The sequence below is a fragment of the Tribolium madens genome, unplaced genomic scaffold, assembly GCF_015345945.1.
Source record: "Tribolium madens isolate multiple individuals breed KSU strain unplaced genomic scaffold, Tmad_KSU_1.1 Scaffold_7;HRSCAF=85;Tcas5.2_LG10, whole genome shotgun sequence".
Classification (NCBI taxonomy): domain Eukaryota; kingdom Metazoa; phylum Arthropoda; class Insecta; order Coleoptera; family Tenebrionidae; genus Tribolium; species Tribolium madens.
The window spans coordinates 5,757,442-5,769,826 of record NW_025401050.1 but is presented as its reverse complement, the minus strand read 5'-3'; the positions used below and the strand labels follow the sequence as shown (position 1 = coordinate 5,769,826).

Below are 12,385 nucleotides of genomic sequence, written 5' to 3'. Positions count from 1 at the left end.
AAATGTTGGTATTTGCTAGTTCAACTATTTTATTTAATGATTTTTTTTCAAAAATGTCTAATGTAGTATTAATTCTTTTATAAGCACCACAAAAATAAAGAAATAGGAAACCAGAAACAGCAAAAAACGTTGGTTGCCAATAAAAAATTAATAGCGACGTCAAACTCAAAAATCAATAATGTCATAATCTTGGAATAATATCAAAAGATAAAATTTACAAAAATAAAGTTGATCTATTCGAAGATTTTTTGATAAATGACGCATATCAGAGATATGAATTTTGTGCGTTACTTTAGGTCACACTATATAGTTAAAAAGTATTCAATTTTTCATATTTTTACATATTATTAACATTTTAGAATCGTCGCGTGAACAAATTTACCTTTCTTGTAGAATTTTAAATAAGAGTGATGCTGGTTATCATAGATTATTAAATTTCATCGTTTGATCTCGACGCAATGTGAATTGAAAACAAAATTTTCGGTTGTCATTCAAGTTCCTAAGGGAAATAATTTTTATATTACCCTAAAATTATTTATGGATGTTGTTTCTCCAGTTTATTCAACGATTTAGGAATATGATTATTTTAGTTATTAATCATAGTTAAAAATGTGCTTACCTCAAGTCCCCTTTTTGTAAGGTAACTTCTTCAAACACGATGCGTATCCGCTCCTTATATCTGCAAACAATATAAATCAATTTTAGAGTCCATTAAGGTGCGCTATGAACTTTATAATACACCCAGGATAATGATAAATCATACACTTAAGTGTAATCTCGGATTAATAATTTCCTATACTTAACGTTCTTCTTCGTTCCAAGTATGTGCGCGAGGAGATGGGGAAACTAATTTAATAAAATGAGAACAAATTTAAAATGAACAGGCAGCATCTTTAGGGAAATAAACCTAACGACATATTTTATAAACGGAAATAAAAGAATTTCGTATTTCAGTAATCAAACATTTTCCGCTTTTTCTAAAAGCGACATATTGAGATTCAAGATGAGAAACTATTTCTAATCTCATGGAAAAAACTACTTTTTATTTAAATGCAAATCAAAGCAATGCGCTGCAGAAAACTTTATTTCAACCATATTGGGAAAGTTTTCTAAGGTAAATAATAATTCTGCTGGGCTTGCATATACCATCACAAACTTTTACTGTTGTTAATAATTTTTTACATAATTTTACTCATCAACAAACCACACAAAAAGTTTAACTATTATTAAAATTTGAACTTTTCTAGTATTTTTTTAAATACAAATGATATACAAAGATATTGTTAAGTCAGATCATATCATAAGATATTATTTTCTATTTAATATTGTTTTGTAAAACTTGTAAAAAGTAATTACTGAAGAAATACCAAAAATAGTATATCATATAATTAGGAGTAAAAGTGACAGTTTAGTGCAGTTAGTAGTGTAAAATGGCGAATGCTGATGATCTGCAATGTACCTCTCCAGAAATTGCTGAAACAGTTGGTAATTGTCAGTAATGTCATGGTAAAAGTAAAAACGTCTAGGCGCAAAAATAGAATTTTTACTCCATGGTTAATAAAATGATAAAATGAAAAAAAAAATAAGACAGTTTTTATGTACAATGCATACATTAATATTAACATAAAATTACCACCTAGGATTTGAATGTTTAGGAAAATTACATTCCTCATGTTGTATGTAACTAGTATTATTTTTGTTTTTTCTTAATAGTTTAAGTAATGTCAATATTGAAACACAAATATCTTGTACATTATTTTTATTGTCTTTTTGGACTTAGCTCTAAAAATTGCGTAAAAATAAGCAACAAATCTGAAATATCTTTTAAAAAGTGGCCTGTGTTGTTAGCTGTGTGATGTTGTTTACAATAAATAAATTTGGCTGCCAGCTATTTAAGGTTTATTATTGAATTTACATTTCCCCTTTTTTTGATTTCAGTGTTTGTTACATTAATTAAAAAAATCATCAAAATTAATTAAAAATCGCTAAAACATTTCGTTTTACTACAACTAAAAAATCAATTATGGTGGATGCGCCGGGAATAAATATTGTTTATAAAACAAAATTTTAAACATTTAAGACTGATTAACTGTCCGCAAACAATCAAATTTTAACTTAAGTAAATAAATTTAATTCTGGATTAATATTTGCTTTGCGTATCTGTCAATCGCTCAAAATCTGTGATTTGTTTGCTTAAAAACCACATGTTGATGTTTAAATATTTGTCAGTGTTTTTTTTTATTTTTTTTAACTTAGCTATGTACTGTTATTCTAAAAATAAAACAAGTAGCTTACAAAGCAACTAAATTACAAAAAAATTAGAGGTTAAAGTTAAGCATACCTGGCCCGAAAACGATAGGAGCATCGTATATTTTTGGGGTACGTTGAAGGATATCTAGGCGAGTAGAATTTTCCATAAGCTTGAGTTTGGTCTGAACTTGGAAACTGGTAATCACACATAGTGCTGGGTAGTTTTAAACCGTCTGTCTTAAATAGTCCTGAAATAAAAAAAACTGGATTTATAAAAGTAAAAAAATGGTGTCATTTTATAAAAATTAGAAATTGTACAGTTTTTAGTTGAAACAATTAATTAATAAAGCTGAAGCAACAAAGCAGTCGGTATCTTACATTTTGCATTAATTGAGCCGGGATAATTAATACAAATTATATAAGATAGTAAGTATATTTGTTGTGTCGGAGTTCGCAGATGAATCAGCTTGATTTCATGCTAGTAACATCAATCTCCACGATCATTAATAACGTTTAACTGTTGTGAAACGCTTTCTAACAAAGTGAAATGTAAAAGAGCCCTCTTAATTTATATATAGCTATTGTTCTAAACGTTGTGTGAAATTGAATTTCGAAGAATTTTTCTTTATTGAATTTTATAATGAGTCTGTCGGCGATGTGTCCATCAACCTGTTAACAGCCTCATAATTCACATGGAAATTTTTCTGCTTCTGGTTCAGACATCCTGGGAAATTAATTATTAAAAATGAACTGAGGGAAAGATTACCGAAATATTTTATTACTGGAGAGTAAAACAATACAAAGAATAATAGCACAAAATAAAAACGTTGACTAAATTGTATCTGATTCGTAAATGTTTTGTCGAATTTATTGGGGGGTTGCGGCATAGCCGCTTTCCCCCGTGCAAATTTTATAAGAGATAACATACTTCTCATTTCGGTTGCAATATATTATTACTACTAATATTAATGTAAATTACAATAAAATAAAACGTAATCAACTAACATTATGTACTAATTTTAAGTTTTAACGTCTTGAATATGTAATTACATTCCTTGGTATGGAAGTAATTTGTATATTTTTTCGCAAACTACGTCAGCAATTATTTAAACAAATGTGATTTTGAATAAAATGGTATGCAAACCTGGGAGGGATGACCTAGTTACCACCTTGGTTGCAATATTGCTATTTATATTGATGTATTTGTAATTTCATAAAAATGAAATGTAATCAAGTAACAGTTTGTTCTAATTAAAAGTTTTATTGGTTGAATTTTTTTTACAATACTAAATTTTTAGCGGTCTCGAAATATGTCATTACATCCCTTGGTATGGAAGTAATTTATACAATTTTTTGGCATAGCAGCTACGTCAGCATCAACTTTAACAAAAAAGTACATGTTTTATTATTCCAAAAAATGTAATTGTAAATAAAAAGTATACAAACCTCAGAATGATTACATATTTCAAACGGCGGTTGTAATATACTATTACTACCTATATACATAACTAAAACGTATTTTTTTAAATTTACGACTTGTTCTAAGTTAGGTAAACGATTTGTCGAAATTATTGGTGTGAAACTCACATTACGTGATGTTTTGTTAAAATTATTGTTCACATTATCTGATGTTTTATCAAAATTCACTATTAGAATCACAAATACTTTATTCATCAAATTGGATTTAGTTTTATTAGATTAGATTTTATGTTATTTGCAATTCTAACCTTGTGGAGGACTTGAATATGTAATTACATCTCTTGGTAATTTTTGCAAACTATGTCAGCAATTATCTAAACAAATGTGATTTTGAATATAATAATATACAAACCTCGAAGTGATGACCTAGTCACCATCTCGGTTGCAATATACTATTGCTACTTATATTGATGTAAATCTATTTGTAATTACATAGAATTGAAACATAATCAACTAACAGTTTGTTGTAATGTCGAGTTTTATTGACTGATTTTTTGTCACAATAGTAATTTTTTAGAGGTCTGGAAATATCTTATTACATCCCTTGGTACGGAAGTAATTTATGCAATTTTGTAGCATAGCAGTTACGTCAGCATCAACTTTAACAAAGAAGTACATATTTTATTATTACAAAAAATGTGATTGTAAATAAAATAGTATACAAACCTCGGAATGATGACATATTTCCTACCGCGGTTGTAATATACTATTCGTGCCTATATACATAACTAATTATCTAGATTATTAATTATCTAAGTAATTATCGTAGAACTCACTATAGGAATCACAAATACTTTATTCATGAAATTGTGTTTTGTAGAGACTAACATGAAAATTACTCAAATATTTTATCGCTAGAGAGTAAAAATGCGCTTTGCGTCAAATAATACAAAGAATCATTAACACAAAATAGAGATTATATGAATTTAGCTCAAAAGCCATCCTTTAATTCATTTCAACGGCATCAATCTCCTAATGAAAAGAACTTCAAAGCGTTTGCAATCGCATAGTCGACATCAGCAAATTCATTCTCTGCAAATAATTTCGAGAAGAGTCTTTTTAATTATCTTCGGCTAGCAGCCAAAAATAAGAGAAAATCTTCCTAGTTCGTTGAACATGTTTTCATAATTGGTATATTTCAAACACGGCTTTTAGCTTTTGGTAGAAAATTAGATTCGTATCTTTATTATGTGCAAAAAGCTATTTATGTACACAAACACAATTATTTTCAAACTAAAATAGTTAAGAATGAAAATTGTGGTTCATATTTCACTGCTCGTCTGTAAACAGAATGAATGTGTACGAAAATAATATGTAAATATTTGTTCAGCAATTTAGTCCTGGAATGTAATTTTTCGTAAACCTTAATTTCTGTACGGAAATATTAAACGCAATGCTTTAGAAATCCATAATAAAAGTAAAGAAGCTTATTTGTTGCATTAAAAGGCCTTTTCAAAATATCGGTTTCCTCGGATTATTATTAAATATCTTGAATTTCATTATGTGAATCCGTAAATTTCACTGAAACGGTGACAAAGAAGCTCAAATTCAATTTCACGAAATATTTCAATTGCGTCGCTTCTTATTAAGATTAATTAACTCGCATTCTGAAGTGTTGAGCAACTAATATTATGTACTAATTTAAAGTTTTATTTTATTTACAATACTAACCTTTTGGAGGTAGGGAAATATGTCATTATATCCCTTGGTATGGAACTGATTTATATTTTTCAACATCGCAACTACATCACCATCACTGTGACAACAAGCGGATGTTTTATTGTTTAAACAAGTGTGATTTTGAATAAAATAGTATACAAACCTGGGCAAATAACATATTTCTCATTTCGGTTGCAATATACTATTACTACCCACCCACCTATATTAATGTAAATTACATAAAAATGAAACGTAATCAACAATCATTATGTGTTAAGTTTAAGTTTTATTGGCTAAAAATTTATGCTATTTACAACCTAATCTTTTAGAGGTCTTGAATATGTAATTACATCTCTCGGTATGGAAGTAATTAGTGCAAACTACGTCAGCAAAAAAAAGATTATTTTATTTTTCAAAAAAAGGTGAATGTGAATAAAATGGTATACAAACCTCTGAGTAATGACCTAGTTACCAGCTCGGTTGCAACATACTATTGCTACTTATTGATGTAAATGTAAGTATTTGTAATTATATAAAAACGAAACGTAATCAAAAATTCAAATTTCAAGTTTTATAGGCTAAAATTTTATTTTTTTTACAATCGTATTTTTTTAGAGACTGTAAACATGTCATTACATCTCTTAGCATGGAAGTAATTTATGCAATTTTTTGGCGTAGCAGCTACAACAGTATCACTTTGACAAAAAGCAGATGTTTTATTGTTTAAACAAGTGTGATTTTGAATAAAATAGTATACAAACCTGGGGTGGTAACATATGTCTCATTTCGGTTGCAATATACTATTAATACCTATATAAATCTAAATTACTTAAAAATGAAATGTAATCAGCTATCATTATAAGATTTATTGGTTAAAAATTTATGCTATTTATAATCCTAATCGTTTGGAGGTCTTAAATATGTAATTATATTTTTTGGTATTGAATTAATTAGTGTAATTTTTTGCAAACTACGTCAGTAAAAAAAGATATTTTTTACTATTCAAAGAAATATGATTGTATATAAAATAGTATACAAACCTCAGAGTGACCTGGTTGCCAGCTTGGTTGCAACATACTATTGCTACTCATTGATGTAAATGTATTTGTAATTACATAAAAACGAAACGTAATCAAAAATTCAAATTTAAAGTTTTATTGGGTAAAATTTTATTTTTTTTACAATCGTATTTTTTTAGAGACTGTAAACATGTCATTACATCTCTTAGTATGGAAGTAATTTATGCAATTTTTTGGCATAGCAGCTGCGTTAGCATTAACAAACCTTGGAATGATGACATATTTCCTATTGCGGTTGCAATATACTATTGCTACCTATTTTACAGAACTCGCGCCCCAGAGAAAAATGCCATATAAGGTTTTAGATACCAGGAACATGGAAAAAATGTTAAAAAAAATTATCTATAATAATTTCGGTGTTATGAGGGTTTAAAGTTTGCACTTTGACTCTATTTATTTCTGTTGGAAAAATAATTTTCCAAGTTTTTTTGCTATAGGCTATTAAAAGAGGAAACAAGGAAGCTGTATCCTAAATTGCAACTGTGTTCAATGTTATTTGTGGCTTTTATTAGCAAAATTTTTGTCTTTTTACTAAATAATTGTAAAAAAACATATACAAGATCATCAGTATCCTTAAATAGATATAAAAAAATGTCAAATGTCAAAAAATAAATGTCAAAATTTTTTGACAGTGATTTTTTTAAACATTTTTTTCATGTTCTTGCTATCTTACTTTACTTGAAAATTTTCTCTGTTGCGCGAGTTCTGGCACACCCTGTATAATTAAAACGTAATTGTTCAAATTTACAAAATGTTTTAAGTTATTACTTAACAATTAATTAAAATAACAAAAAATGTTAAGCTTTTTAAAGTTTCTTTTTAGGACAAAACAAAAAGTTTCGTATCAAACTTTATTTAAATGAGCCATAAGTTATGAAATTGTAACTAACAACTTACAAGTGCACTTTTATTCCAACTTTTATAGTTCCATAAACGAATATTTTATAAGACTGGCTTTGAGCGTTCTATTCATTTTTGTTCACGTTAGACTGGTTTTATAGGAAAATGTTATTGAAATAGCTTGTAATTTAAAGCTACAACAGCGTCCTTGCATGTGCAGTTTCAAATATTCAATAAAAGTAAATTATTTGAACAAAGTTGTTGAAACCTCTTGAATTTTGAGTTTAAGCTCGCCTTCGCTCTACTTTAATATATTCCATTGCCCTGGTAAAAACGTATAGCGCAAATTACACCTATCTAGTCGAGTTAAAATTACAAACGTAAAAAACCTTATTACAACTGTAACATTCACCCCTTTATGTTTAAAATAACCTCAAGGCAAAGTTGTAATTTAAACAAACAGATAAATACAGTGCATGTAGCGTTTTATTATTAAAATAACTGTGACTCGAATTACCGTTTTGCTCGTCTTTATGAACGAAAGTGAAATTAGTGCGAGACAAATTATAAGTTAAGTAAAGTATGCCACATTTTCTGCTATAAGGTGAGTTACTGACGACGGAAACTCTTTGTGTAAGAGCCTCTTTACAGCTACGAGCGCTGCTCCAATGAGTTTTATTCTTCTTTCACAAAAGCTTCGCTACAATATGTTGATAAATTGTTTCTGTTTAAACTTGGAATTCACATGACTTCCATGTTTTATCACTCGACGCGAATTATTTAGAAACTAAGCAAAATTTTTTCAAGATCTTAAATTTAAACAAGATTTTCTAAATTCAATTCAATTTACAATAAAGTTTTAGAAAAATCGAAAGAATTGTTCTAAATGCAGAATATTTGAAAATTTTTGGGTATTAAAATATACTTATATCAACAAATTTATTAGTATAGCTTCTAGATTTGTTGCACTTTTGTCTCAAAGTCAATATCTGTTATGAAAATTGAAATTTTTCTTCGTATTGTAAAAAAATGAGAAAAAGACAAAGACAAGATTGAGATAAAATATCGTTGCTTTTAGAAAATGTATAAACACAACATCTTTCAATTTCTATTAAAAATATTGAGATTTTTAAAAATTAAAAAATTTCTTAATATTTTAATAAAATTTTGAGAAAAAAAAGCGAAAACGTAAAATAATTGCATTAGTAAAGATTTTTGAAAGTATCTAAACAGCATCTTTTGCGTTTTTTTAATTATACAAGTGTGAATTTGTTTTAAAAATTAATACATTTTCTTAGACAGAAATCTGGAGAACAAAAAAATAAGACAAAAACATAAAATAAAAATAGTACTGGAAAAAATCCATCATCGTAGGTTTTAAAAATTGTCGAAACAGCTTTTTATGTTTTGTTTTTATTAAAAAGCCAGATTTGTATAAAAAACAATAAAACTTTCTTAGAATTTCCAAAAAAATGTAAAGAAAAAACCGAAAATCTAAAACAAAATTAGTTGTGTTGCAAAATTACATCAGAGTAGTTTTTTGAAAATATCTACACAGTCTTTTTAATTTTTTTTTATTAAGAAAGTCCAGATTTCTAAAAAATTAGGAAGTTTTTAGTAATTTAATATAATTCGGAAAAAAAAACGTAAGGTAATTGCATTAACGTTGCTTTTAGAAATTATCATTAAAATATGAATCTGTTGTAAAAACGAAAAGTTTTCTTAGAATTGTAAGAAAAATTGGAGAAAAAAAAACAAAAACGTAAAATAAAATGAGTTTGAAGCGTTTTTTTTCTTTACTATGAATTTTTGAATACATAAATTCGAAAATATGAATAAAAAATAACCTTTTTTATAATATATGAATATCAAAAATACAAGAAATTGCTCCAAATGAATTCTAAGAGCCTTAAATAGCGTTGTAGAAACACAAAAAATAATTTTTGCGTGGCGCTTCGACATAAGGTCCGGCAACCAAACCTCAACAATGAACGTTTCTTTTATTTTTTACTTCATTATATTCATTATATTATATTCATATTATGTTATTAGGAGTAAAAGTGATAGTTTATGTGATAAAGCTGAACATTTATTTTGCCGAACGTAGTCAGATGAGCTATATGAACTCACTTCTACTCCGAATAACACATACTATTTTATCCGCAAACGTATTCAGATTGAGAGTAAAGAGCAAAACTATAATTAGCAAGTAAATGAACAAAATAATCAGGACGCTTTGCAAGTAATGAAGTCATAACAACCCTTATAAACGAACCTCACGCGCCAGTGTTAAAAAATGAGAAAAAGACAGACAACAGTGACATAAATTAACATATGAAGACAAAAACATAATAAAAATAAATTGGTATAATTAAATAAAATTAGTTATGGTAGGAAAAAATGCAATATCGTAGAATTTAAAAAAATGTCGAGAAATCATATTTTGTTTTCTTTTTATTAAAAACGTCTAGATTTGTATAAAAAAATACAAATTTTCTTTGAATCACAAAAAAAAATAAAGAAAAAAACAAAAATATAAGACAAAGTTAGTTGTGCTGCAATTTTGCATATTTTTTTGAATATTCTTAAAATATTAAAAAAAAATAAGATATTAATTTGTTTTTTAATACTTCAATAAAATTTGGAAAAATAAACAAACAACCGTAAGCCTAGAAGCCTAGTTTTTAGAAAATGTCTAAACAGCGTTTTGTATTTTTCTTATTATTAAAATCCAAATCTATTTTAAAAATCAATAGTTTACTTAGAATTGTAAGAAAATTTGGAGAAAAAAAACCTAAAACAAAATTAATTTGAAGCGTTTTTCTCTTGAAAAAATTTGAAAAATTGAAAATTTTGTATTGCATCAATCAGAGTTTTTTGTACTTCGTACTATGGAGATCTCAGAATTTTTGATTGCATAAATTCTAAAATATGAGTAAAGAAATATATTTCTTAATGAATGAATAGCAAAAATACAAAAACTGGAAAGCAAAAAAACTTTAAAATTGCTCCAAATGAATTCCAAGTCTTAAATAGCGTTGTAGAAACGCGAAAAATAATTTTTGAAATTTTTATACTCCGAATAACACGTACCATTTTATCCACAAGCGTATTCAGGTTGAGAGTAAAAAGCAACATTCTAATTAGCAAGTAAATGAAGTAAATTGTATTGAAATTTTCAATTTATTAATTAATTTAGTACATTTCGTAATGGTAAGTGTCAATAATGTCGTCGTAAAATTAAAAAGGGTTAGGCACAAAAATGGAATTTTTACTCCATGACTGAAAGGTAAAACTTTTACTTGTGACATTTAGTCATAAAAGTTGTCACAATTGTGAAGTTTGCAAATAAACAAGATTATCTAAATTCAATTCGACATTAATTCACCATAATTTTTTGTTCAATACAGCTAAATAGAAGAAGGGTATCTTGTCGGAAATAACTTTGCTGTCATTAGTTAATAATTAAAAATCGATCAAATTTTTGACAAACATGGAAAAATGGAAGAAATAATGTTAAAAAAATTTGTGTGTGTAGATGAATATTATATTGCTTTAGAGCAGAGACACTAACGGGGACGTGGTGGCGCAGCAAAAAAACTATTTTTTTATAGTGCCACTAGAATAAATATAAATCCAAATTTCTAGTGTTAAAACATTTGTCCTCAAAAATGAGTTAAAAACACATATTTTTTTTACACAAATACCAAAAACTAGCTTTTTTGTAAATTAAACAAGTTAAGATGTCAACAACTGCAAGCTTGATATTCACTCCACGCTTGCTTAATTTTCTATCTCGATCTTGGGAATGCGACCCAGATGTTTTGTGATCGAATTCATTATTATTCTTTTTTACACACGCCAAGAAACTTTAATAATAAAGGTTGAAAATATAAGTTTGGAATATTAATCACATTTTATAGCTTGCGGTGACATTTGCAATAAACAACATATCTGTTCTGCTTCATAAAATTTTAGCTGAAATTTTTAAACATATGAGTCTTAGACTACTTTTCCAAGTTGATTGTTGCTTACAGAAACTGGTTTTGCGTTAATATAAATTATGGATACATTTTAGTCAGGATTTATGTAGGTGTGGGCCTTTAAGTTATAGTCTGGTAAGACACACTGTAATAAATCTTAGACTAACTTTCCATAAACAAAACTATTTTTGTTAATGAAACTTTTACCATAAAAGAGCTTTTTTCGATGTTCAATTTTATTCTTGTAAAAGTCATCAGAGACAAACTTTCAAACACATACTCATATTTGAACACCAGAAAAACGCTTTCAGAACTTTTCTACAAAGAATGTTTGCAACTGTGTATATTTTATACGTATCTCATTTCGACCGCATAAAAGATGAAATTTTGTTTTTTGCAAAGGTATTTCATATTAATAAATACTGAAAAGTCTTTGAGCCATGAACTAAGTTTGTGAAACATCACTAATATTTATTCCGGTGAAATAGGCTTAAATATTGCTCTGAGACAATAAACCTTGTCTACTAACGCATTTCAAGGTGAATTTATTGCTTTGAAATTCATGGCTTCTTGATGCAGATTGTGTTATCAAGACATGCAAATATTGAATGTTTATTTATAAACTCAAAGCTCTACCATTAAGTCTAGGAATATATTGAATATATTCCACGGGAGAAACGTTGTAGCAGTAGAATTTGTTAAAATATTATTTCCATTTTTGGAACTGATATTTTAGGAATCTACAGCTGCGAGAAATATGGGAATAGTTTGTTTAACAAGCTTTTTTTATTATTTTTACTCAATATTTCAATATTAGAAAACCTAAAAAATTATCGGGGTTTAAAATTCGAATCATGTCGCTGCGCCACCACGCCCCCAGCCAGTGTCTCTGCATAAATCCAATAAAATTTGTTTAAACATATTTTTTTGCGTTTCTACTACGCTGTTTATTTGAATTTATTTGAAGCAATTTTAAAGTTTCCATTTTTTTTTAGTTTTTGTATTTTTGCTATTCATTTTTTATAAAAAAAGACATTTTTCTACTCATGTTTTTTAAAATTTTTACGAAGTACAAAAAACGCTAAGTAATCCAAT

At 27.4% G+C, this 12,385-nt stretch overlaps 1 protein-coding gene across 3 annotated transcripts in view; it reads right to left on the bottom strand.

Annotated features, from left to right (window-relative positions):
* LOC123009503 (suppressor of lurcher protein 1) overlaps positions 1 to 12,385 on the bottom strand; it is a 190,375-nt gene that overhangs the window by 59,420 nt on the left and 118,570 nt on the right. For all 3 annotated transcript variants that reach the window (XM_044405879.1, XM_044405880.1, XM_044405878.1), the window contains 2 exons: positions 2,342 to 2,498; positions 620 to 679 (listed from right to left, as the gene is read on the bottom strand). In XM_044405879.1, the coding sequence (XP_044261814.1) occupies positions 620 to 679; positions 2,342 to 2,498 (217 nt within the window). The remainder of the gene's footprint in view (positions 1 to 619; positions 680 to 2,341; positions 2,499 to 12,385) is intronic.